The 27,400-nt window shown below is 40.8% G+C and overlaps 2 protein-coding genes across 4 annotated transcripts in view; both read right to left on the bottom strand.

The window, feature by feature from the left end:
* Window positions 1-729: 729 nt before the first annotated feature.
* LOC133575922 (UDP-glucuronosyltransferase 3A1-like) lies at window positions 730-6,262 on the bottom strand. The gene is made up of 11 exons (XM_061928852.1): window positions 6,144-6,262; window positions 5,756-5,901; window positions 5,298-5,399; window positions 3,814-3,934; window positions 3,552-3,715; window positions 3,314-3,478; window positions 1,960-2,168; window positions 1,738-1,883; window positions 1,570-1,655; window positions 1,139-1,358; window positions 730-1,071 (listed from the first exon to the last, which is right to left on the bottom strand). Exons 1-11 carry the CDS (start codon window positions 6,260-6,262, stop codon window positions 804-806), a joined length of 1,746 nt encoding a protein of 581 aa, XP_061784836.1. The 3' UTR covers window positions 730-803.
* An 87-nt stretch (window positions 6,263-6,349) lies between these two features.
* Window positions 6,350-27,400, bottom strand: part of spef2 (sperm flagellar 2) — a 50,424-nt gene continuing 29,373 nt past the window's right edge. For 2 of the 3 annotated variants that reach the window (XM_061928849.2, XM_061928850.2), the window contains exons 17-37: window positions 25,808-25,865; window positions 25,564-25,724; window positions 25,273-25,434; window positions 23,684-23,808; window positions 23,447-23,574; window positions 23,227-23,365; window positions 22,805-22,942; window positions 22,608-22,730; window positions 22,279-22,338; window positions 22,050-22,189; window positions 21,816-21,949; window positions 19,555-19,693; window positions 19,377-19,449; window positions 18,026-18,182; window positions 17,819-17,913; window positions 10,267-10,449; window positions 10,113-10,184; window positions 9,858-10,028; window positions 9,462-9,767; window positions 9,205-9,327; window positions 6,350-6,574 (exon numbers count right to left, since the gene is read on the bottom strand). In XM_061928849.2, coding sequence (XP_061784833.1) covers window positions 6,350-6,574; window positions 9,205-9,327; window positions 9,462-9,767; window positions 9,858-10,028; window positions 10,113-10,184; window positions 10,267-10,449; window positions 17,819-17,913; window positions 18,026-18,182; window positions 19,377-19,449; window positions 19,555-19,693; window positions 21,816-21,949; window positions 22,050-22,189; window positions 22,279-22,338; window positions 22,608-22,730; window positions 22,805-22,942; window positions 23,227-23,365; window positions 23,447-23,574; window positions 23,684-23,808; window positions 25,273-25,434; window positions 25,564-25,724; window positions 25,808-25,865 — 2,912 coding nt within the window. Of the gene's footprint in view, window positions 6,575-7,334; window positions 7,454-9,204; window positions 9,328-9,461; window positions 9,768-9,857; window positions 10,029-10,112; window positions 10,185-10,266; window positions 10,450-17,818; window positions 17,914-18,025; window positions 18,183-19,376; window positions 19,450-19,554; window positions 19,694-21,815; window positions 21,950-22,049; window positions 22,190-22,278; window positions 22,339-22,607; window positions 22,731-22,804; window positions 22,943-23,226; window positions 23,366-23,446; window positions 23,575-23,683; window positions 23,809-25,272; window positions 25,435-25,563; window positions 25,725-25,807; window positions 25,866-27,400 lie in introns of those variants that run through there. The other variant, XM_061928851.1, reaches the window with a different exon arrangement.

The following is a 27,400-nucleotide window of genomic DNA, read 5'->3' as shown; positions in this document are numbered from 1 at the left end:
CACAAGGGCACAAAAAGAGGGCAATAATAAAAGGTATAAAGTAGACTGAAAATGTACCACAGTAGCAATATAAAAAATATAACACATATGTAATATTTACATATTACATATACAGTATATAATATATACTGATATATTATATTATATTATAGTGTAATATAGTAGAACATTCTACTGTATTGTTTTTATACAACATTTGTGATCTATACGTTTGTTTTTCTTTTTAAAAGGCATGTTACATGTCAATATTATGCCGTTTTGAGGGGTCAAGCACCAGTTAAATTGTTTTCAATTATTTTCAATGGGGGATGCTGATTTTACATACAAGTGTTTTGGAGTTATAAGCACAGAAACAATTAAGCTCATAAGTTGAGGTAAAACTTTACTAGAGATAGATAGAACATTTCCACTATGTCATGACTGATGTAAATGGTAAATGGGTTAAACTTGTATAGTGCTTTTCTACCTTCAAGGTACTCAAAGCGCTTTGCCACTATTTCCACATTCACCCATTCACACACCTTCACACAAACATTCACACATTGATGGCAAGGGTGAAGTGTCTCGCTCAAGGACACAATGGACGTGACTAGGTTGGTAGAAGCTGGGGATCGAACCAAGAACCCTCAGGTTGCTGGCACGGCCACTCTCCCAACCGCGCCACGCCGTCCCCGCGCTTGTTGTGTTAAGTTACTGTGCAGTCAAATGGGCTGCAAAGACTGTAAAAAACAGTGTCTTATACATTTATTAATCACTGACTTCACAGTTAGGCAAATAACTCAGTTATTAACATAAGAGCACATTTATTGTATTTTCTTTCTGTCACCTTTGCTTGTCTTGCTCTTGCAGAGAAGCCAGCAGAGAAAGACGGGCCCAGCCAGGCTGATTAAGAGAAGAAGAAGCAGGTCCAGCAGATATCTCTGGTACCATGGCTGCTGTAGCGAGGACGGCCTCAGGTGAGCTCCGCCTCCGCTTTGCAGAATGTGTTCCACCCACTGCACCAGCCGGAGTGCCGGGGAGACAGGATGGGATCTGTGGATGCTGCTGAGGGACAAAGCTGCGGACTTGAAGCTAGAAAAAGGGGGATGGCAGTGAGACACCTGTACACATCATCCATGACGGGCCTGTGTTCACCCACCTGGCATCCTTGATGATTGTTTGAATGGTTGAGCTAAGCAGCCTGCTGGTGATTTGCGTGGAGCTGATGGTGAGTCCTAAACCCTTTGCTTCAGCTCGCACCATGTTGTCAAACTGATCTCCAAACAGGGGGATGCCCAGCACAGGAACAGCGTGGTACACTGCCTGGAGAAGACTGTTCTGACCTCCATGGGTGATGAAGAGACGCATATTTTTATGTCCTGGGAGGAAAAATAGTAATGTTTCTTCTTGCGAAACAATCATGATTATGTTCAAGGGTTACATTGGTGCAGTCCATTTCAAAAGTTCCGCCTTTACAAAGACAGCAATAGACAATATTATAAACAAGTCTCATTATGATGCAGTTCTACAAAGTGACCGCAAGTACTGTACACCAGGCTGTATGTAGACATAAGACATTGTTATAAACACCTAGTAAGTCATTGAGAGGAAGCCAGTCCACAAGGCGGACATTGGAAGGTTTGCTTAGGTGAGGTGGCCAAAGCTCACAATCATACCTGCAAACAAAAAATGTGGCATATAATGTAGGTATGCTGCCTATTTGTGTTAAATCGATTGATAAAAACTATACACTTATACCTCCAGATGACCCCCTGAGGGATCATAGAGAAGCCATCGACCAGCTCCACCAGAAGTCGGTCCACAGAGACAGAAGAGACCATGGAGCCCAGAGTCACAACAATGAACCCTGCCTCTCCGAAGCTGGAGACCCACAAGTCAAGCTCCTTCAACAGAAAGTAAACATTGTTAGGATCATTGTGTTACATATTAGAATGTAGAATTCTTATCAAGAGCAGAAACCTGATCCAGAGGCTTGGCCACCTTGTTGAGGAGACCCCCCACCAGCACGGTGTAAGGTAGAAGAGGCTGGGGGAACTCCAAGGAGAAGTCGGTGTTGAAAGCCCACAGCTCAGCTTTGTGGTGGAACTCGTCCAGACCACCAGGTGGAGAGCCTGAATCGAGGTGGCGGTCAGCTACATCCTTAAACATGGACCAAACAATTCGCCGGCCTTTGCGTGGGAAGAGGCACAATGGAGGAAACCATAAGGACAGAAACAATTGTAACAATTTTGTTAGAAAGTGCAGTACTATTAAACTACAAATGTTTATCTACGGTGAAACCTTCCTGTTTTAACACTGCAAAGGTTGTAGAAGCCCAAAACTAAAATGTCCCACAAGTCAAAACCAACTTTAATAAAACACACACTTCAGCATACATCATGAGAGTCCAGTCCAGCAAGCATCAAACAATTATTGCTAGTTTTCTGCCAACAACTAAGTCAGTACGTTTGCAGGCACTAAAAAACTAATCATCGAAATAATTTAGTCGGAACCAGCTTTTTTTAAAACGCATATAAAAATACCTCAAATAAATCCCATGTGATTTTCAAGGATTCAACATACCAAGTAATTCTATTGCCAGTATGTATGTATATATACACATATATATATATATATATATATATATATATATATATATATATATATATATATATATATATATATATATATATATATATATATACATATATATATATATATATATGTATATATATGTGTATATATATGAGCAAATTGTTGACAAAGTGGTGACCCTTGCTCCATCCTTGTTTGTGAATGACTGAGCATTTCATGGAATCTACTTTTATACCCAATCATGGCACCCACCTGTTCCCAATTTGCCTGTTCACCTGTGGGATGTTCCAAATAAGTGTTTGATGAGCATTCCTCAACTTTGTCAGTATTTATTGCCACCTTTCCCAACTTCCTTGTCACGTGTTGCTGGCATCAAATTCTAAAGTTAATGATTATTTGCAAAAAAAAAAAAAGTTTATCAGTTTGAACATCAAATATGTTGTCTTTGTAGCATATTCAACTGAATATGGGTTGAAAATGATTTGCAAATCATTGTATTCTGTTTATATTTACATCTAACACAATTTCCCAACTCATATGGAAACGGGGTTTGTAGTTCTGATTAGAACCGAAGCTGATATAAGCCTCAAAGGCTAAACAAATAAAGGTCCCAAGGGTTTTTCTGTTTTTCCCTGAGGGTACCTTGGAAATGACCACGGAACAATTAATCAGACAAACCTTTTCAAATCTGGACAAGTTGTAGATCGGATTTTCTCACTGTTTTGATATGTATCCTTACCTATTACACCTACAAGTGAGTAGAACACATTCTTTGCACGACCCCACAGGCCCATGTGGTCAGACAGCTGGGAACTACAAACTGGCACTGAGGACAAAGATGAGGGAATTGTGATGGACAGAGGACCGTTTAGAGTGCCGGGATAGAAAGCAATGAAGGGAAGACCTGGAGGAGGTAAAGCAGAATTAAATAATTGAAAAACACTAATATAATACAAAGTTGAGTCAAGTGCTGGTACCAAGTTTGTGTGCTATGATGAAGGAGCAGGGGTTAAAGGCATCCAGGATAGCCATGTTATATTGCTCCCTCTGGAGGAACCTTAGTAGCTTGTGGTCTCCCAAGAGATGGTCACATTGATAGGAAAGGTGCCCCATGAAGTTCAAAAAGCCACTCAAGTTATCCCTGATCGAAAGAAATGCATACAATAAGATGACAATATGTGACAATATCTGTTGGGTCATGTTTATAATAGTAATATAGTAAGGTTATTAGAGTGGTACCGTCCCAGTAAAAACTGTGCTTGTTGCTCCAAGAACCAGCCGTATAATTGTTTAATGTATTCTTCTCCTAAGGACCAAGTGCTGGTCTGGTAGCTGTCATTCCGACCAGCATAGGACAAACCTGAAGCCAGAGAGGATTTTATATTAAAAGGATAATGAAAGAATAGTGTAGGTGACTTTAGCCCTGAAGACACATAAAATCAAACTCAAGGTCGGCATGATCTTGCCCTCCACATATGACCCGTTTTATATATGTCAATAAAGCACTAAAGTTTCTTACCAAACTTGCAATACATGCAATAAATGAAAAGTTGTATGTAATGTATACAATTTCATATTTTTTCAATATGTAATATCATGTAATCAAAAACAATATACTAAGATATATTCCCAACATTTTTATACAAATACTTAAAATAACTGCTTGCCACCCTGACTTATGAGATCAAAAGAAGTTATATGAGTATATAAGTTATCCATCAATTTGTACGTAAAAAAAAAAAATCGAATGCATAGGCAATTGTGTAATACTGTAATATCATGAGGCGATTGTACATTGAAATGCATACATATTCAGCTACAAACGGCCCTCTGAGGGCAGCCATAGCTACGAAGTGGCCCTCAATGAAAAAACAAGTTTGACACCTTTGCCTTAAGAGAGCCGAGTAATTTTGAAACTTAACAATTCTTTATCGGCTGTATCAAAATTTGCCAAAATATATTAATATATAAAAACATAATTATGAACTTTGTTCATCAAAATAATCCTTAAATGACAAAGCTGCACAAAAAAACAAAAAATAGATCCATTGAAAAAATGTTTCCCTTCAGTTTATCGTAAAATTAACATATGTGATCCTTGAGTTTTAGATTTCAATTAGGACTACTGGCTTTCGATTTATATTTTTTTATTTTTGTCTAGCTGATTCAGCTACTTTTTTCTATTCAAAGCATGCAGCAAAATGGCATAAAAAATACTGCATTACAGTAATGGCGGTGCCTTGCTGACGACGATAATGGCGTGTAATGTTACAAAAACAGTAGGTCGCATTTTGGCTTAGTTTTTCCCACAAAAAATGTTGATGTAAACACACTAATCTTTAATATATATTTACAGCACTTTTTGGGAAGTTGGTATGATTTTGTCATTACGACAATGAGTGTGATCTTTTTGTGTTTATACAGTCACTATGGTAAAAATAAAATCAATGTTTCTGCTAATCATTGACCCATTTCAGTGCCTCATATTAATTAGAACAACTCCTTTAAGTTGATTTTGTGGAAGTTAGGTGTTATATTATCTATAACTGGTCTCCCAACATTACATGTATATTTCAGGTTGAAGTAGTTTTAAAAAATTGACTTGTTTAAAATGGGGTGCAAAATTTTACATTTATTGTATATTCCAACAGCAGTCTTCGGAAAAGCACATTAGGCACAAATGAGTGAGGATATTAAAAGGTCCCATTATTGAGGATGTGTACCTGTGATCACAGGGTTGCCCAGTTGCAAGAGCATGCGAACCTCGTGGCCGTGTAGATGGAAGTTGTGAGATATCTCGTCAAAAAGCAAGTAGTGGCTTCCTCCTGTATGGCAGACAGCGTTGTCAACAATAGCTTCTTTTGGCACAACTTGCTCTGCTTTTAATAATATCCACAACTACAGCCAGATACATGTTTCAATAATTAACTCAATTCATTAACTGAGTTTGTAGGTAATGTATTGAGTTTAAAGAAAAAACTGAGCATTTTGTCTTTTCATAGGCATATTATTATATCATTTTTGTCTTGTATCCCAGATTGCTGTTTCACAAATAATTGTGTTGCAATTAGCATCCTACAACTGAATTGAGTTGCTGCGCCATACAATTTTCTTCTATTCTTTTGAGAGACTGTTATATGGGGGGGAAAAAATGCACCACAATGACTGCTCCGCTACTCACCAATTAGGCAGACAGTCAGGATCTTGGCAGACTGGAGCAGTGGGAGAGCCAGCAGCAAGCACATCCAAAACACAAGCCCCATGATGTTGGTGCCACACTGATCCGCAGCCAAAGTCCCGTAAATAGTCTTCCAGTTCAAAAATAAACTGCAATGAAAGCGTTCTTGTGCGAAACAGTCGCTATAGCCTGGCTTTTTTCAAATTCACAGAAATGTTTCAATTGGACTCTACTTCATAACAGTGGAAGGCAAGCAAAAAAAAGCAAGTTCTGCAGAAAAGAAAAAGGTTTTGCATGTTTTGACAATCAAGCTGATAGGAGAAGGCATCTACAATATGTGAGGTTAATTGGCGGTGCTTTGGCGTAATGCAAATAAGGGGAAAGGTCCGACCTTAAGGCGTTGATCTGTTCTTGTTGTTCAGGAGGCTGCATGCCGGTCTGTGTGCATGGTTCTGTCCACAAGACACATGAGCTTCTCCGCTTTTCTCTAAAAGTCACATCGACCAGCATTGGACCTGCAGTGTTAATGAAAGGGAGGGACCAGGAGGAGGGGCGGCGGCGAAGGGGGGCTCAGGGTCCCCCAAAGCACTTCTTGAATCAAACTAGACAAACAGAATTGTTTAAAAAAGGCAAAATCATAGCGATATAAAGGTTCCATTTTTTCCCCGCTAGCAATGCCATTTGGTGGATAATATTCTTCACGCGACCCCATAGGTCCTTGGAGTTGGACAGCTGGGAGCTGCAAAGTGGTACTGAAGACACAGAGGAGTGGATTGTGATGGACGAAGGACTGTTAAGGACAGAAGGCGATGAAAGGAAGCCCTGGAAGAGGTAAAAACGAAGGAAATAATTGAAAAATCCTGTGTTATATTACAAAGTTTAGTAAAGTGCTGGTACTAAGTTTGTGTGCTATGATGAAAGAACAGCGGTTAAGGGCATCTAGAATTATTGCTCCCTCTGGAGGAACCTTAGTAGCTCACTTTCCCCCAAAATCTGCAGTGTTATTAAAAAGGAGGGACAAGGAGGAGGGGCAGTGGCAAAGGGGAGTTATGGGTTCCCAAATATCAAACTGGACAAACGGGAATGTTCATTAAAGGCAACATACGGTATTATGTAATGTAATTTTCCCCCGAAGCAACCCCATTTGGTTGCTAACATTAATTTAAAAAAACACATTTAAGGAAATATTTGTCTTGCTTATTATTGGATTGCTTGGAAGGGACGCGGTAGTAGGTAGAACAGAACATCCCAACTAAAAGGGGCTATAATGGGGTTGCGGGTGCTCCGGAAGGTCGCTGCTGGCAAGTGAGGCTTGACATGTAGGTTATCCTGGACAATGCACTCATTGTGGACGCAAACCGATGCGCCTCTATGTCAGAGAGGTCATTAGAAAAACAAGTGAATCAGAAAAACTGCTGGAGGGTTTCAGGAAAAAGAACACGAGTCAGAATGGGTCAGCGCCATCATGGCTGATGTTTTCTGAAGTTAGTTGGTTAGTTAATGCATGTCTCCAAGTTGAAGCGGTGCACGTTTACTCAATACCCACAAAATTCTATGTATTTTGAAAGAAAATAACAATAGATGTATGTACTGTTTTTTAATTATGATGTAGAAGACAGTTGATATATGTGTCATCAATCAATTAGGAAAATGTTGCGTCTTTTCTCATGGCTGATGGGCCTGTAGCACATTATGAACATTCTGAAAGAGAAAAAAAAAAAACATGTATGTCTCAGAGAAAATATGATAGAAAATAAACTAGAATGACACTACAGTATAGATTCAGAATCATAGGAACAGCAGCAGATTTACAGCACACATTTACATTCACCTGAAACCATAAACTACTACGGTAACAAGCTAAGGTTTGTATTTGACTGAGAAATGTGAAAAATGTATTGCATAATGCTGCAATTTATTAAAAAAAGTAATACAGAAAATAAAAAAAACTTGACGCCAGTTATAAAACATGGGCAGAGGTATTCTGCTTTAAGTAACAAGAACTTTTACCTTAAAATGGACCAATGATGAATTTTGTCTTTTCTGACTTAAAAAATGTGTTACAATGTTGGGTTAAACAATGCCAACGCATCAAATTATAAGGTTCATGCATTTGGATGTGAACTTGTACACAGTTGTGAATGCCTCTGCGGCGTTGTGCCATCTGGCTAAGTTGTCCACGCGAGGTAGATTAACTTATTTGACATTTAGTAAAGCGCTCAGCGAAAAAAGCTCAAATATATATTATTAAATGTCTTATTAATTTCATCTAACATAGGCAGACAACATTCACACTCACATTCACACGCTAGGGCCAATTTAGTGTTGCCAATCAGCATCAAAGTATCTTTCTTTGCAGGTCTGAATTGATCGGAGAGCGTGCAAGTGTACCAAATGTTGTGACCGAGTGAATCTATATAATGTTTATGAGGTTCATTTTCGACCTTGTCTGGAAAAAATTTAGCGGTGACGACTTTAAAATATATATTCAAATGATACATTCCAATACTTTTGAAGAGGGTGGGGTGTGGTTTCATTTGCAGACTTTAAAAACCAACATCTGGCATACAGCCTCAAAAAATTAGTTATAAATGTGACTGTGGATCAAAACTAATGCAACTTTACCCCAAAGCATATCTAATATAAATGATTTAGACCAGTGGTTCTCAAATGGGGGTACGCGTACCCTTGGGGGTACTTGAAGGTATGCCAAGGGGTACGTGAGATTTTTTCTAAATATGCTAAAAATAGCAACAATTCAAAAATCCTTTATAAATATAAATAAAAACCTATCTTTTTTTCCAAATAGTTCAAGAAAGACCACTACAAATGAGCAATATTTTTGCACTGTTATACAATTTAATAAATCAGAAACTGATGACATAGTGCTGTATTTTACTTCTTTATCTCTTTTTTTCAACCAAAAATGTTTTGCTCTGATTAGGGGGTACTTGAGTTAAAAAAAAATTCACAGGGGGTACATCACCGAAAAAAGGTTGAGAACCACTGATTTAGACTACAAGGAAGTGTTTTACATGTAGATTAAAATCATCATAGATCCCTTTGAAAATAGCAACTTCATAATCATTTCAACACCATGTTAATTCCTAATCACGATTGATGTCTGCAGTATAAAACAGAAGTTTTCAAAGTGTGAGGTAAAAGGAGAGGACAAAAACACAACTGTTTTTTAAACCTGCTAAATTAACGTCAGTGATTTAGATTTTTATTTCCAATATGTTAAATGAGTAGACAGAGTCTGGAATGAGAATATGCCACACAATATGCTTCAGAAAAGTCATTAACTATATTATGTTCTCTGAGGGGAGGCTGGCTGCAGCACACTTTGAAGTCCCCTGCTTTCACTTTAGTGATGTGCATGCTGAACATAAAAATTATCAAGGTTTTTGTGACCGATAAAAAAAAACCCAAAGTAGTCTTTATAAACTTACGATGAACAGGTAGTTGTTTCTGCTGTCGATCAGGTTCCGAAATATAGAATACTTCGAGAGTACCGAAAAAGGGACACTATCTCCTGGATTGTAGCCCAGATCTGTGAATATCTGCACCAGATGCTAGAGGGCAGCAGAGAACGATAAAATGAGTTGTTTTAATGTCACATTGATCAGTTAAGACCTGCTCCATTTGAAATTATGTCTGTTTACTATGTAAACAAAATGAAATAAAGGTGACTCAGGTTCCACCATACCTCATTGTTCTCCTCCTGGCTCAAGCTGTGTTGAGGAAGGGGGGTGCCACCTTTAATCCTGCTCAATTCAGGGCACAAGACAGAAAGGAGAGCAGGGATGGAGATTTGCTGCTCCTCCAAACTGTTGACTGACGCACACTCTTCATCGTCTTCTTCTCCGTCCTCTTCATCGTCCTCTTCTTCTTCTTCCACCACCACTTCTTCTTCTTCCACCACTTCTTCTTCTTCTTCCTCCTTGACCTTCTTGTCCTCTTCTTCAGGCTCTGAGGAGCTGAGCACCATGGCCTCTTCTGGGCTGGTCTCAGACTGCAAACAGCAATTTCATTGTCATCGAATCGTCTGTTGAACATTTGATTGATGAGTGCCTGCTTTTTCTCTGCTCACTAATGAACTCACTGTGACAAGAGGCTCAGAGGAAGGGTACTTGAGATGATGTCCCGTCATTACACTCAGCGCTCTGATGAAGCCTTGTTTGGGATCTGGATCAGGGGTGAAGTACAGTAGCATGGACATGTAGTACAGACGAGACGGTGGGTCAGAGTGGTCTGCAAACACCTGGAAGAATAACTAAGTCGGATAAAGACAAAGGTATTTAAATAACATGGTACTATTGTCATGGCAATTGCGAGGCACTACAGGAGCATTTATTACCTTGCGTATTTTTTCCTGACGATCAAACTGTGACATTTCAGATGAGTCCTCCCTGGGAAACCACAACTCTGTCTGGTGTGATAAGAGGACAGACAACCACTTGAGTTTGTGTAAGCTTTTAAACAAAGATACACCATGGAAACTTGAGACAAACCTGCAGATATTGCTCCTCGCTTATGTAGCCTGAGCCTTCAGCGTCTGCTTCCTGGAAACGCTGGCGCGCACTCAGCAGGGCCGTTAGGGAAGGAAACGGCCAAGGCAGAGCAGCACTGAGCAGGAACTGGCGCCAGTCAATCTGCTTATAGTCATCCAAGAGCCGAGAGATCATTTCGTTCAGCTACAAGACAGAGAGAGAATGTGATATGAAGACTCTGTCATAAATCTGCATCCATCCATCCATCCATTTTATACAGCTTGTCCCATTCTGAGTCGCGGGGGTGTGGGTGGGTGGGGTTGTGGTGGGGGGGGGGGGGGGGGGTTGTGCTGGATGGAACCTATCTCAGCTGCATTTGAGCGGAAGGCGGGGTACACCCTGGACAAGTCGCCACCTCATGGCAGGGCCAACACAGATAGACAGACAACATTTACACTAACATTCACACACTAGTGCCAATTTAGTGTTGCCATAAATCAAAAATCACAGTTAAATCCCCAAATGATAAACACTCAGTTGGCCACTACCTTAGATACACCTGCACACTCTCCAGTTCCTTCACGCAGCGCCAGTAAATTCCGGATGTTTCACCCTTCCAGTCGTGTACAGCTCCTCAGATTGCTTGTTTCCTGTGGCTCTGCCCCAGCCTTGCGGTTATAGTGTTAAAGTGTTTTTTTTCCACTCCTTCTGTGTGCGAATTTCGTTTCTCACACCTCAAGTGTGTATCCTTTGTCTTTTTTTCCTCATTCTGGTGTTCTTTTTGTTATTATTCTTTTCTTTTTTTTCTGCGCTGAGTTGGGGTCCTACTGTGGCTAAGCCAATCGAGACAGTAGCTACTGGCCAACATGGAAGAACGAAAGAGAACGCCTCTACTCTGTGCTCACTGGCTTTGGACAGACTCTTGGCAATCATGAGCAGCTGCTGCGTGATTGGATGGCCACCTTCCAGATGCTGTAGGCCAACGTCGGCACCCTCCGCCTGCGTGTCGATAAGACGAGCACGGTGACTCATCGGGAGGTCACGCTGGGACAGGGACATTCCCACCTTCACCAGCGGCTATTCCTCACCCTCCTCGGGAGACCAATATTCCTCACTTCATCTGTTCCGATGGTGAGTCTGGCTGCTGCGAAAAGTTTCTGCATCAGTGCTCATTAGTTTTTGACCAGAAACCTGGTTCCTCTTCTACTGACCAGGCTAAGATAGCTTTTATCATGAGCCCGCTATCGGACAAAGCCGCCGCTTGGGCCATGGCGGTTAGTAAGAACTCTCCTGCTGTGCGCTCGTCACTAACCTTGTTAACAAATTAAATAAGTAAGGTTTTTAATTACCTCCTAAAAGGCAAGGAAGCAGGTAGCCGTCTGTTGGACTCCATCCGTCTGTTGGGCTCCATCCGTCTGTTGGACTCCATCCATACATTCTACATTGACCTTCATATCTTCACAGCAGGGAGCGGATTTGGTGGCGCTGATTTATGCAGCATTTCTCACAAGGGATTGTCGCATCAAGAACTTGCGAAACATCACAAAACTGCCACCCTTGACACACTGATTGAATTAGCCATTCATATAGACGATAGAATTTCACAAGTGCAATAGAGAGGATGCTAGGGAGGATAGCCGACATCGTCCCTCTTTGCCTCATGGAGCAAATCGACAGCAGCAGGACTAGCACTCTTCAGCCTAACGGCACGGTACCAATACAGTTTGGAAGAGAAGTCACCGCTGCTGAGCGAGCTCGTCGACAAAATAATATGCCTTTGTCGCTACTGTGGAAGCCTAGACCATCATATATCCAAATGGCCCCCTTTGTCCTCCTAGACCAGGGGTCGGCAACCTTTACCAGTCAAAGAGCCATTTTGACCAGTTTCACAAATTATAGAAAACAATGGGAGCCGCAAAATTTTTTTGGAAATTTTAAATGAAATAACACTGCATACTAAGTTTTTTTTTTTGCTTTGTGCCATGTATAACCAGGGGACACGCCGCCCACACCTTTATGTGGAGTTTGAAAGCTAGTGTGGCACGTGGGTTATTATTTAATGGCGCTTGTCAGTGTCATGCGTGCCGTGATGGTACAGCACATAGCATCCACTACAGCGTGCCTGATCAGCCACACGTTGTATGGGGCTTCCGCTTTACTCACGTAGGCAACAGCATGGCATACTTGGTCAACAACCACACAGCTCACACTGACGGTGGCGGTATAAAAAAAAAAACTTTAACACTCTTACTAATAATGCACCACACTGTGAACCCACACCAAACAAGAATGACAAACACATTTCGGGAGAACATCTGCATTGTAACACAACATAAACACAACAGGACAAATACCCAGAATCCCATGCAGCCCTAACTCTTCCGGGATACATTATACACCCCCCGCTACCAAACCCCACCCACCTCAACCGACGCACAGAGAGGGGGGGGGGGGGGGGGGTTGATGTGTGAGGGAGCAGGGTTGGGGTGGGGGCGGGGTTTGGTGTTGGAAGGGTGTATAATGTAGCCCGGAAGAGTTAGGGCTGCAAGGGATTCTGGGTGTTTGTTCTGTTGTGTTTATGTTGTGTTAAGGTGCAGATGTTCTCCCGAAATGTGTTTGTCATTCTTGTTTGGTTTTGGTTCAAAGTGTGGCGCATTATTAGTAAGAGTGTTAAAGTTGTTTTATATGACCACCGTCAGTGTAACCTGTGTGGCTGTTGACCAAGTATGCCTTGCTGTCACGTACGTGTGCAAGCAAAATATGTATATTGTATAACAAGTGTTGGGCTGGCACTCTGTTAATACAGATTGTAGAGGGCGCCAAATGTTGTACCATCATGGCACGCCCTTATTATAGCCGTAAGGGTGAATATTAATCCCGGGAGTTTTCTGCGAGAGGCACTGAAATCCGGAAGTCTCACGGGAAAATTGGGGGGTTCAGCAAGTAAGCTGCTGAGCCGCATCAGAGTGATCAAAGAGCCGCATGCAGCTCCGGAGTCGCGGGTTGCCGACCCCTGTCCTAGACAGACGACGCTTACACCTACTGCTCCTCAAGATTCTTCTTCTCCTGCGGGGAACAACAAACAGCTTGCTTCTAATAAATTGTGTGAGTACACGCAAGCTCCTAGCCATGGAAAAAGACGTGAACTTTCAGGGATTTTTTCGAAGGGGGAAGCAGTGTCAAGATTGTTGCATTTATTGACTCGAGGGCAGACGATTGCTCGATGGACTCAAGACTTTGTGAACTTACTTAAGATTGCTAAAATCAAGCTTTGCTCCCCTCAGGAGGTCCGGTCTTTAGATGGCCGCTTAGTAGCAAGTGTGACGCACCAGACTGAGACGTTAGCTTTACAGTTATCGGGTTAAAAAAACATGAAGCGATTCGCATCTTTATCCTTCCATGTCAGTCTATGGCTGAAACTTCATAATCCCAGTATTGATTGGAGGAAGACCACGATTTTGAATCGGAGCACCTTTTACTACTCAAATTGCTTGCTCCCCGCTGTTCCCTCAGCGGCCACGCCTAGCCATGTTGGTGATATCAATAATATCTGCCGCATCCAAGACCAAGGTCTTTAACAAAGTTCCTGCAGGCAAGTTATTAGTACCGACTGAACTGAGGTCTGAAGTCTTGCAATAGGGACACGTGTCCAAAGTAGCGTGTCATCCTGGCGTGAGGCACACACTGATTGTGATCTCGCAGCGATTCTGTTGACCGGCAATGGAAAAAGACATCAAGGACTTTGTGAATGCCTGCTCTGTCGGTGCCAGAGGCACATCCTCTCATTGTCCGGCAGCCGGTCTCCTCCACCCTTTGCCTATTCCATCACGACCATTGGTCCCACATAGTCCAAGATTTCATCACAGGCTTTCCAGTTTCCCGGAGCAACTCAGTCATACTTAATGTGGTCTTCTGTGTGCCATTTGTTGGCCATGTTTCTCACACCTTAAGTGTGCATCCTTAGTTATTTTTTCCTCACTCTTTTTTGAGTGCTCTTTTTGTTATTATTCTTATTTATTTTTATGCCCTGCATTGGAGTCCTACAACAGCTAAGCCTGACCGTGACACTACGGCTGTCAAATTATATATATTTTAATCAGATTTATCACATTTTGAAATTTGGATTAGTTATGATTAATCGCAGGTTATGACTTGCTTGCATAATTTTACAGTAGTCTCGTCTCGACAACTGTAACGTATTATTTTCGGGTCTCCCTATGTCTAGCATTAAAAGACTACAATTGGTACAAAATGCGGCTGCTAGACTTTTGACAAGAACAAGAAAGTTTGATCATATTACGCCTATACTGGCTCACCTGCACTGGCTTCCTGTGCACTTAAGATGTGACTTTAAGGTTTTACTACTTACGTATAAAATACTACACGGTCTAGCTCCGTCCTATCTTGTCGATTGCATTGTACCATATGTCCCGGCAAGAAATCTGCGTTCAAAGAACTCCGGCTTATTAGTGATTCCCAGAGCCCAAAAAAAGTCTGCGGGCTATAGAGCGTTTTCTATTCGGGCTCCAGTACTATGGAATGCCCTCCCGGTAACAATTAGAGATGCTACCTCAGTAGAAGCATTTAAGTCCCATCTTAAAACTCATTTGTATACTCTAGCCTTTAAATAGCCCCCCTGTTAGACCAGTTGATCTGCCGTTTCTTTTCATTTCTCCTCTGCTCCCCTCTTCCTTGTTTTGGGGGGGGGGGGGCACAGGTCCGGTGACCATGGATGAAGTGCTGGCTGTCCAGAGTCGGGACCCGGGGTGGACCGCTCGCCTGTGCATCGGCTGGGAACATCTCTGCGCTGCTGACCCGTCTCCGCTCGGGATGGTGTCCTGCTGGCCCCACTATGGACTGGACTCTTACTATTATGTTGGATCCACTATGGACTGGACTCTCACAATATTATGTCAGACCCACTCGACATCCATTGCTTTCGGTCTCCCCTAGAGGGGGGGGGGGGGTACCCACATATGCGGTCCTCTCCAAGGTTTCTCATAGTCATTCACATCGACGTCCCACTGGGGTGAGTTTTTCCTTGCCCTTATGTGGGCTTTGTACCGAGGGTGTCGTTGTGGCTTGTGCAGCCCTTTGAGACACTTGTGATTTAGGGCTATATAAATAAACATTGCAGTTTAGGTAAAAGAGCTTGTGCAGACCAAATAAATTGCTTGATTAATCCAAGTGTGCACAGTTAATGATTAATGCACGTAAGCAGCTAAGCCCGTGACCTTCGATCCCTCAGGCTGTACTGCATCAACAAGCGACATCAGTGTGTAAAGGATATCACCACATGGGCTCAGGAACACTTCAGAAACCCACTGTCAGTAACTACAGTTGGTCGCTACATCTGTAAGTGCAAGTTAAAACTCTCCTATGCAAGGCGAAAACTGTTTGTCAACAACACCCAGAAACGCCGTCGGCTTCGCTGGGCCTGAGCTCATCTAAGATGGACTGATACAAAGTGGAAAAGTGTTCTGTGGTCTGACAAGTCCACATTTCAAATTGTTTTTGGAAACTGTGGACGTCGTGTCCTCTGGACCAAAGAGGAAAAGAACCATCCGGATTGTTATAGGCGCAAAGTGTAAAAGCCAGCATCTGTGATGGTATGGGGGTGTATTAGTGCCCAAGACATGGGTAACTTACACATCTGTGAAAGCTGTCAGGTTTGTCACTGACAGTTCAGTTAGGTTTTGGTTTTTCCTGTCTTTGTTTCCTGTCAGCACTCTTATTTTGGTTATTTCCTGATAATCTCCCTGAGTGCTTTGTCCCCTCAGCTGTGGCTGATTGGCACCTGGCCACACCTGGTGTCAATCAGCCAGCTTCTATTTGAACCTGCCTTCCTCTCCAGTCAGTGCTGGATTATTGTCATTGTCGCTAATACTTGTTGTCACTACTACCTGTCATAATACTTGTCGTTGTAGCTCTGTCTACTTTTGTTCACTCTGCTCATGTCATAGTTCCTTCGTGTCACAGTAAGTGTTTTTGTTTCTTGTCGACAGTTAGCCTTTGTGCTATTTTAGTTCATAGCCAAGTTTGTTCTCCGCCTTGTGCGCGCCTTTTGTTTGTACCCTTTTGTTTGTTTTTTTGCTATAATGTTAAATTAAATCATGTTTTCTTGTACCAAGCCTGCCGCCATCTCTGCATCTTGGGGTTTGCCACCAACATACTCTGACAAAAGCACCATTAATGCTGAAAGGTACATATAGGTTTTGGAGCAACATATGTTGCCATCCAAGCAACGTTACCATGGATGCCCCTGCTTAATTCAGCAAGACAATGCCAAGCCATGTGTTACATCAACGTGGCTTCATAGTAAAAGAGTGCGCGTACTAGACTGGCCTGCCTGTAGTCCAGACCTGTCTCCCATTGAAAATGTGTGGCGCATTATGAAGCCTAAAATACCACAACTGAGACCCCCGGACTGTTGAACAACTCAAGCTGTACATCAAGCAAGAATGGGAAAGAATTCCACCTGAGAAACTTAAAAAATGTATCTCCTCAGTTCCCAAACGTTTACTGAGTGTTGTTAAAAGGAAAGGCCATGTAACACAGTGGTGAACATGCCCTTTCCCAACTACTTTGGCACGTGTTGCAGCCATGAAATTCTAAGTTAATGGTTATTTGCAAAAAAAAAAAAAAAAGTTTATGAGTTTGAACATCAAATATCTTGTCTTTGTAGTGCATTCAATTGAATATGGGATGAAAAGGATTTGCAAATCATTGTATTCCGTTTATATTTACATCTAACACAATTTCCCAACTCATATGGAAACGGGGTTTGTATGTTTGCAAGGCCATTTTCAAGAAGGATACTTAAGAGTAACTACATCTTGTGAGACGAGGTCGGCCGACACCGGAAGCTATCTTGGCGGTGAAATGGTTTGCCCGCGACTTTCAAACGAATTAACCGACTACTACGAGCAGTACCACTGGCTTATGCAGCGTCGAATGGGTGCTACAAACTGTGAGTTCAAATATTTTATTTCTTAATTTTTCATGTTTCATTTGTTTGATAATTTTTTTTAAATTTTGACAGTGTGATATGTTTTAATTGCTGAAGCGGGTTTACTGTTGAGGGGTTTCAATCCCCAGTAGTGTGCAAGTGTTTCTGTATAGTATCTCCAGCCATGTCCATGCGGTGACATAAATTACGGTATTTTGAGAGTTGAAGTCGGACTCAGTAGGACATCACTGAAGGCCTAGGTGAGAAACACACGGCCCGCCACTGATATATAGCCTAGACCCTGGCCAATTTTTTTTTAGCTCCAATGTGGCTCCCGAATTCAAGATTCTAGACACCCCTGCTTTAATGAGGTAATGGAAAAGCTGTATCCAAAATGCTGCTCAGCGTTATTTGAAGTATGCAACCACTCCCGCGACCCCAAAAGGGACAAGCGATAGAAAATAGATGGATGGATGGAACTATGCACTGTATCATAATAATAGGTGTTACCTTATTTTAGCTACATTACAAATTCAACTCAGAGATTAGATCTCACTAAATGTGGATGGGTACCTTATATTGTGACTGCTGTGTGCTTACACTATTTGACGTCTGGCTGCATACCTGTGTGTCAGTCATGGTCATCCAGGGTTCGGGCAGGGCATTAAAAGGGACAATGTCATTCATCAGACGGAAGAAATCAGAATTGGAAATGAAGCCTGAATATGTTTTAAGAGAGAATGAGGATAATTACTAGAGTAGATAAAAATATTAATTATAAAGACAGCTAAAGAGGACACCAATAATGTCCGATTTGATTGCTGTGTGTACCTGATGCAGCCTCGTTGCAGAAAGAGTTGTAAAGTGACTCCAGCTGAAGGATGGTCAGCGTGGATGGTGTTATTTTCTCTGATGCGAGAGGACTTGGTGGGGCCGGTGGACTTGGCACCAGTCGTGAGTCTCCATTGAAATAGAAATAAATATTTTCCTGCAGAAAGCACATATTAAAAATGTAAGATTATACATTAGATATAGCAACATTATTTTTGACCGACCAGCAAACCAACAAAATAAACCTTTTTGGTATTGGAACTCACGGTTATATTTGTGAGTCGGTCCTGACTTTGGCATTGGCAGTGTTTGGAGTATTTTCATTAAAAGAGTAACACAATGACTATCACTTACTTAGAAGTAATAGTATACCCATTACAATCTCAATGATACATTCAAACTTTGTGGTGACCTGACCTGACATGTCCACTTGTTGCTAAATCTTCCACCACTCCATTAACTCAAACACTCAGTCATACATTAGACCTCTAGTGGGGACTTGGGTTTCTGTTTAGGTCCCTCTCCCTGCACATGTCAACGGCTGGCCTTTAAGTGACAGCATCATTGGATGAAATAAACATCAGTCATTATAGCAGCCCCATTGCGTGTACAAGGTAAGTATTAAATATCTGGCAACTAAGTATTTATTTTGTTTGCTTTATTTTTACTGTAGTTCATATAGGGCCTGATCTATTAAGAGCCCAAATAACGCTCGCTAAATAGGATGCACAAACTAAATAATTGGACATACTATCGTGTTGTGGGTGATCTACTACAGCAAGTGCATACGTGGTGCAGACCGCCCTATCTAAATAAGGTTTTGCGTTTACTACCGGCTGTCACCATGAAAAACCTTGTTGACTGCCCATCAACGGCACCATGCTCCAACCTGTGTTGTTTCTGGTGTCAGGAAGATGCAGCAATTTATGGAGTGATTTACAACGGAAACGATTATTTTTAGTACGCCGACGGTGTGCTTCGGAAGACACAATAACTACGATGGTGCGCTGGAATGATCCTGTCGAAAGAAAATGCATGTTGCAAGAAGTGTTTTCATAAAGGAGATGTATAGATATAAAATCTCCTATATGAAAAGTTTTTTTCATATAGGAGATGTATTAATATAAGATCTCCTGCATGAAAAAACACCAGCAAACACCAAAATGGATTGATTAAATTTGTTTCAGGTGTCTGCTGGCTCCAAAGCTGCCTCTTAAGTCATCCAGCAGCTATAAAGGGCATTGCTGGTAAGACGATTTATCTAATTTTTTTTTTTAATTTCTGACAAGTCCAAATATCTCGACACGCACTTGCTATTTCGCTCTTAACAGATGCAATTCTCAACACTTACCAGCACCAACTCATTATCAAGCTGATCAGCAGTCTCTATGTAGTGACGCACCACCTCTGTTAGTTGGGCAATACTAGGGAAAAAGAAACAATTATACAATTAATTGTATTGTACACAAAAAGGTTTTGACCAGCCTTAAACATTTTAGTGACTCATTGTCACCTTCATAAACACTGACCTATTCATTTCAGCAACATAATGTGCTTCTAACCAGTCCAGCATGTCACTAAAGATCTGTTCAGCTCTGCTTTGCAGGGAGTTCACTAATGCCAGGCCGTGGCCTTTCACAAGCTTAATCCGAGTCTTTGCTGCACTCCCTGGAAAGCACAGAAAAACTGTGTGCATAGGTAAGACATTGGGCCTGATCTACTACAGGTTTGCATGAATTGAAACGTGTAAACTTCACAGTGCACGTTAAGATGATCTACTCAGCTTGTGCGTCAAGGATTGCGTCTTATTAATGAGCAAAATAGCAAGTCCAATCCATTTAGCGTGCCTTGAAGTATATGTAGCATATGTGCCGATTATCAAAATGCCCACAATTCTGGAAGGAGAAGAAAATAAAAGTGGTTTATCAAGCCTAAAAGTGTTTGTGGCTGCTGTTTTTGCACCTATAGTACATTTAGCACGTTTGGAAGACACATGCAAATTGGCATGGAGGGGATTGCGGTGCAATGACAGACAACGGAGATAGAATCCTCTGTCCTTGTCGACATATTTGGACAGTTAAAAATTGAAATATTGGACATACTCAGCAGTGTGATTGTATAGCTAATGTATGACTTAAAGGGGAACTGCACTTTTTTGGGAATTTTGCCTATTGTTCACGATCATTATGAAAGACAAGACAATGGCTGTTATTTTTATTTTTTTCCATTCTAAATATTAAATAAATGCAATCAAATGTCCGCTTACAATGATGCCTATTCGAGCCGTTCAATTATGCCTATAGAGCCCCTAAAAAAACATTCAAACACCTCCATTAGTGTTTCATATACTTTATGTAAGTATATATATTGTCTATCTGAGTTGGCCCTGCGATGAGGTGGCGACTTGTCCAGGGTGTACCCCGCCTTCCGCCCGAATGCAGCTGAGATAGGCTGCATACGCGACCTCGAAAGGGACAAGCGGTAGAAAATGGATGGATGGAAGTATATATATAATGTAGTAACTAGCACATTTATGATAACATTTAATAGTTATGTATTATTTTTTTTCTTTAACATTGATTTCTGCTCACTGCAGACTTAATGAGCGCCAACAAACATAATAAAACATCACTTACCGTGCAAGGTCTGCTGTCATTAAGATGCCGACTGCTGGGATGTTCATATATTCCTTTTTAGGTGAAGAATGGCTCATAATCCTTACGAAGAAACGGGGTGGACAAGCGTCTTTGTGTCATTCTGGCCATTTTTGGGTCCTAAATGACTATCAAAGTGTACCAACTTGTTAGAATACCTACTCAGACTTCTTCTGTGCAGTTGAGATGCATGATTTATGATGTAGAATACATTTACATGGAGCAAGGAAGCGAGGAAGCAGCAGACCACTCGATTGTGTAAACATAGGGACACACGGAAGGGATCACGGCGCAATTATAAATAGTTTGTGTGCGTTAGCGCTTATAAGAACTATATCACTAATACTTGGTTAATATTCAAATCCCGAAATACAAATGGAGTATTGTTGGCGGTTTTTGAATGGTTATTTATTGGATTTTATGGGCGAAAGTGGAGCTACCATTGGCTCCGCTGTAAGCGGACGTTTATTTACATGTTACTATTGCATTTAAAAAGAATCAATTTGTTGTCTTCACATAATGATTGTGAATGATAGGCAAAATTCAGAAAAAAAAGTGTAGTTCCCTTTTAAGGGGCCTAATTTGTAGCCAGCAGACACCAAAATAAAATTAACTGATTACATTTGGTGTTATTTTTTTCTCATTCATTTTGGAAATATTACATTAATATTGATACATCTCCTGCAGGATTCAACATCTTGCAACATGCATTTTCTTATGTCGGGATCATTCCAGGACACTATCACAGTTATTACCAGTGTTTGTGGCATTCCCAGGGCACACCTTCAGTGTTCTAAAAAGTTGGTTATTTTGTCTAGATCGCAGTGGAACTGCTTCTAATAGCCCAAAAAAGTGAAACAGATTATAATTGTGTGCTGCTTGCTCCACAATTTAGGAAAACCCTCAGTTTCGAGCATGATGCCATCTGTGTGCAGGAAATCTCTGTCACATGCAAAAAACAAATTTTTTGGGGGGCAGTTTGCACTACTTTTGCACTTGCTATCAATTGCACACACAGTCTTAGTAGATCACCAACAGTAATAGTATGTGCAATTTTATCATTAGTATTTAGCTTAGCACTTGCTATTTGGGATCTTAATAGATCAGGCCCTTATTTAGAAAATGCCATGCAGTACCTTCATGTCTGAGTGCAGCCGTGTATTCTTTGAGTAGTTTATTTTTGACTATTTTAACAGCTACAGGGGTCTTCTCCACAACATTCTCAGCAGCTGGTGTGGGGCTGGGTGCAGGCGGAGGAGATGGGGACCCTGGAGAGACAAATGGTAGGATACTATATTATAAAAGTAGAAATGGCGACAACATGCAACAAGTGTACAATTTTCACAAGCAGGAACTTTTAATATCTTCCTTTATTCTTTTTGTTTGTCTTGCTATTTTCTTTCTCCTTTTCCTTCTCTTGGGCTCTCTCTTTCTCCATGGCCCTCTCCTTCTCTTGTATTGATTCCAACTCTTTTGCCTTCAGGTCCACCTGCTGAGGTTCTGCTGACACCTGGCCAAATGTAGTATAAACAAGGCAGTGTGTAAAACTTGTCACACAAAAAAACGTTCACATATTCTGTATTAAACACAAAGCTTTACCATTTTAGATATGATTGTGAGGACCTCGTCGTGTTTGGCAATCAGGGTCTCACAGGGCGTCTGGAACAACCAGAAGCATGAACATTATTTTAACCCTATAACTGTCCACCATTAATATTATTATCATTCATGGGTACCTTTAGGATGTATATGCATAAACTTTTGAAAATGTTTTACTTCTTACATTTCTTGCTGAAAAAGTAGATAATATACTGTACATATCGAATTTAGACACAACTCTTATATGGAATTATACAGGTGTTACTAATGAGTTGCACATGTGAGCAGGTGAAAAACTGAGTGAGGAAATCAGCATTAAGAGTAAATACCCTTAAAAATCCTGCATCTGACATTTCCAGGAAGGTGATAGGGTCCACAATGTCTAGTTGACCAGCGCTCAGGTAGTAATCTCTCAGAACATTACGAGTGCTCTGAAAGCGGGTCATTTCCACCTAGGCAAAAGTGAAGGAATCATTTACCAGTATAAATATAAATAGGCAGTTGGTTATCTATATATTGGTGTTACCTGTATGAGTCTTAAATGATGGTTAACAAGGACAATAGTGTGATCCTCCAACCATTTCTCCCGTATGAGCACAGCCCTTTGTGTCTCATCGTCCTCCTTGTGCGTGTCAACAATGTCCCACAAATGCTCTCGCAGGTCCTACGCACAAACCCTCGTTGTTAAAAAGTTAAAGTTAAAGTACCAATGATTGTCACACACACACTAGGTGTGGCGAAATTATTCTCTGCATTTGACCCATCACCCTTGATCACCCCCTGGGAGGTGAGGGGAGCAGTGGGCAGCAGCGGTGGCTGCGCCCGGGAATCATTTTGGGGATTTAACCCCCAATTCCAACCCTTGATGCTGAGTGCCAAGCAGGGAGGTAATGGGTCCCACACTTGTATGCCACAAAAATAATCAAATAATCACTTTATTTATCTTACATCAAGGCGGTGATTTAGCTCGGCTTTGGTCTCCTCATTGTGTCTCAGATCGTCTGGGATGCTGTTGTAGTCCTTCTGCCACTGAGAGACTAATTCCTGCTTCAGGTCTGGTCGCTCCAGGTATTGCCTGAATTCCTCTCTGTACATTTGGTATCTTAATTTAGGTGCAAAAATAGAAATGAACTAAATCAATTGAGTCAAGCTTTCAAATTCAGTTCACCTGACGTCATATAAGTGATGGTCAATAACAGTGCGTTCTAGGCGTAGCTCTTGCATCACAGCCCTTACACTGCTCACATAGGACTCACAAATTGTCTCCCATTGTTGAAACAGATATTCAGACTTTTCCTAAAGATCAAAATACCCGGAGAAAATGATTAAGTTACAAGTTATCTCCTGGAAAAACTATTCTAATTCAAAGACTGGCAACAGACAGACAACAAAAGTTGATTCCTACCGAGGACACTGGCTCATCCACGTAGACCCAACCAGAAGAACCTGGGCCAGGTGAGGAAGAAGCGGGAGGGGCTTCTTGCGACTCCTCATCAGGTAATGAGTCAGCTGGCGACTTACCTGCTCGATCTGTGGATTGGTTAGAGCAGTGTTTTTCAACCTTTTTTGAGCCAAGGCACATTTTTTTCATTGAAAAAATCCTGAGGCACACCACCAGCAGAAATCATTAAAAAATTAAACTCAGCAGACGATATTGACAATTAAAAAGTCGTTCTCGCAATTGTTGGATATGAATTCAAACCATAACCAAGCATGCATCACTATAGCTCTTGTTTCAAAGTAGGTGTACTGTCACGAATTGTCACACCACGCCCTGACTTATTTTGAGTTTTTTGCTGTTTTCCTGTGTGTAGTGTTTTAGTTTTTGTCTTGCACTCCTATTTTGGTGTTTTTTTCCTGTTTTGTTTGTATTTTTCTGTTGCAGTTTCATGTCTTCCTTGAGCGCTATTCCCCACATCTGCTATGTTTTAGCAATCCAGACTATTTAAGTTGTGCGGACGCTATGCTTCTTTGTGGGGACATTGTTGATTGTCATGTCATGTACGGATGTACTTTGTAGACACCCTCTGCATCACACGCTGTAAGTCTTTGCTGTCGTCCAGCATTTTGTGTTTTGTTTACTTTGCAGCCAGTTCAGTTTTAGTTTTGTTTTGCATAGCCATGCCTAAGCTTCAATGCCTTTTCTTAGCGGCACTCACCTTTTATTTATTTTTGGTTTACGCATAAGATACCTTTTTACCTCCACACTGCCTCCCGCTGTCGTCTGCATATTGTGATCACGACACGACATGTTCCCGACATCTACAAAGCAATTAGCTACCTGATGCCACCTACTGATATGGAAGAGTATTACACGGTTACTCTGCCGAGCTCCAGACAGTACAGACACTCAACAATGGCACATTATTTACGGATTATAATTACTTGTGTGCAAAAAATATTTTTAACCCAATTAGGTGAAATCACATAATCTCCCACGACACACCGGACTGTATCTCACGGCACACTATGTGTGCCGCTGCACAGTGGTTGAAAAACACTGGGTTAGAGGGTCCATTGAACTCCATAATAACATTCATGCTAACTTTTAAAACAGAAAACTTGTTGGTCATGAGTGCTTACAATGGCGGTATAGCTCGGTTGGTAGAGTGGCCGTGCCAGCAACTTGAGGGTTCCATGTTCGACCCCAGCTTCTGCCGTCCTAGTCACTGCCGTTGTGTCCTTGGGCAAGACACTTTACCCACCTGCTCCCAGTGCCACCCACATTGGTTTAAATGTAACTTAGATATTGGGTTTCACTATGTAAAGCGCTTTGAGTCACTAAAGAAAAAGCGCTATATAAATATAATTCACTTCACTTCACTTCACATTAGAATCACATGATCAAAAAACTTGAATTAATGATTAGAGATGAACAAAGGGCTCCATTAGATAAGTGATGGTCATCAACATGTCAGTAAAATATGAAAGAATGATATATAACACAAATAATAGATAACACTTGGGTAGAAAGCTGTAGCAGCGTAGGAGTACCTGTTGGGGAACTTGGCTGGGATTTATCTCTGTCCTCAGTTAGACTTAAATCTGATTCTTCATCTTTGACCTCTTCAGTTGTGACTGTTGGTTCTTGGTCTATCTGCACAGGTGTCACAGGACGGGGGGCCTCCGGTGTGGTCTCCAACACAACTGTAGATGCTGGTGCAATAAAAAAATACAAGATCAAGTTTGTTCCCAGGAAAACACCAGGACTACTACTACTAGTAGTACACTACTACTATAAAAAAGCAGAAATAAATAAAAAAGTGTTATTATCGATGCATTTACCTTCTTGTTTTTGCACTATGGTCTTCTGCAGGATATTTTTCATGTTCTTGTAAAGCTCCTCCTTTGGTACATCTGCATTTACCTGCATCAAAATGCTTTTCCTCCCACCGTTTCCATACCATTCCTTCAATCTGGGCCAGTTGTCTTGAAATGCTTTGATCCTAAAAGTGCAGTGAAAAAAAATATGATGCAAGCTCCGGCTGGTAAAAAAACACAATTGGAGCATGGCATTGAATTCCATTACCTGTGTGGAATCTGTGCCACATACAGTTTTTTCTCTGCAATACTGTCAACAGGTCTACCTATTGATAAAACAAAAATACGATTCATAATAAACACTCATGAGTCTAACAATGAAATTCAGTGACTCAATGAAACATGCTGTTATGAACCTTAGTTTAGAAAAAAGTTACAAGCATAGGGTACAATTCCAAAAGGTTTGATAAGATGAAGCATCAACATTGAGGGGAAAACAAATACTTTTCTATTACGTTGTCCCCCCCCCCAGAGAAAAAAGAAAATTTTTCGCGCCCCCCTCCAACTCTCCACCGGGATTATAACAAGTATAATTTTCCTATACAATTGTTACAAGTACACCTCTGCATAACGTTGTGTCGTTTTTAACATAAAAAAAATTATTATAGATCAACTTACAACAAACATTAACTTCATTAACATGTGTTTTATGTCTGTAACAGAAAATATTTAAAACGATTACATTTGCCTGAAATTTAAAAAAAGGTTCCTTATTTTTATTTTTATTTTTTTTAAATTTATTTTTATTTTTATTTTTTATTTGTTGTCCTGTCCAGCTTCTCAGGCAAATCATATAGTTGATGTAGATGCCCATATTGGCTGTTCAGATTTACTTTACAAAAGAGAAGTGTAGGATACTTCTCTTGTTGCCTTATTTGTATTTGACTTTATTAAATGTATTTATATTATCATTTGGTGCAGCCGGGCCGGAGCAGGAGGGTATAGAAAGAGAGAAAAAAAAAGAAGATAGAGGGGGAAATTGTGGGGACAAGAGGGGGATTAGACAGAGAGACAAAAACAACAACAGCAAACACAACAATAACAACAACAACAACAACAATAGAGCAACATCAGCAAATACGACATGTACAAATATGATGGTAAAAGTGATAGCAAATAAGCAGTTAGCGAAAATAAAAATAAATACAGAAATGACAATGAGCATTATTACACTACAAATGGAGCAATACAAATACCAATAGAAATAGCGCTATTGATAATGAACAATACCAATAATTTACCTCTATTATCAACAATACAGTTGTTCAAATGCAACAATACATATACTTAATGATAACTAGAGATACGAAAGAATGCAGAAAAATGGAGGGGAAGAAAGAGAAGCAACCTATATTAACCTTGTAGATTGTTATAGTAACAATAGGTTAAGCGTTGTCAGTGTGCCATGTGTTATACCCAGTTTACCCTAGGGCAACAACGTTAATATATGTTTGATGAAACGTGATTATGTGCATGAGTGTGCATGAGTGTATGTATGTATATGTACTTATAAGGATCCTTATTTAAACTATAAACATTTTGTGACTGACTTGAACCATTTGACACTGAACAATACATTTTAATAAACTTAATAAATAACAATAGAGTTAAATTTATCAGCAACATTAACTCAGGTGCACAATACATGAAACACTTTAACCTACAAAACAAAATTTAATTAAACAGTTGTGCTTATTTCTATTTGTTTCTTTTTTAATCAAAATTAGGACGTCAGGATTAATGTCTACAATGAGGACGTTTTGTATTGTACAGCTTTTAGAAGCAGGTTTGAAGCATGATA

The sequence above is a fragment of the Nerophis lumbriciformis genome, linkage group LG33 (assembly GCF_033978685.3).
Source record: "Nerophis lumbriciformis linkage group LG33, RoL_Nlum_v2.1, whole genome shotgun sequence".
NCBI classification, from domain to species: Eukaryota; Metazoa; Chordata; class Actinopteri; order Syngnathiformes; family Syngnathidae; genus Nerophis; species Nerophis lumbriciformis.
The sequence above is the reverse complement of the archived record's forward strand: the minus strand, read 5'-3'. Positions and strand labels throughout refer to the sequence as shown.

Bases quoted from the DNA above. Each gene is read 5' to 3' on its own strand.
- LOC133575922 (XM_061928852.1), bottom strand. From the start codon at position 6,262: ATGCTGGTCGATGTGACTTTTAGAGAAAAGCGGAGAAGCTCATGTGTC. The intron at 5,902-6,143 runs GTCGGACCTTTC...CTTTCATTGCAG, and splicing joins GAACAGATCAACGCCTTAAG to TTTATTTTTGAACTGGAAGA. The intron at 1,359-1,569 runs GTGTTTATAACA...TTTTCCTCCCAG, and splicing joins TCCTCTCAATGACTTACTAG to GACATAAAAATATGCGTCTC.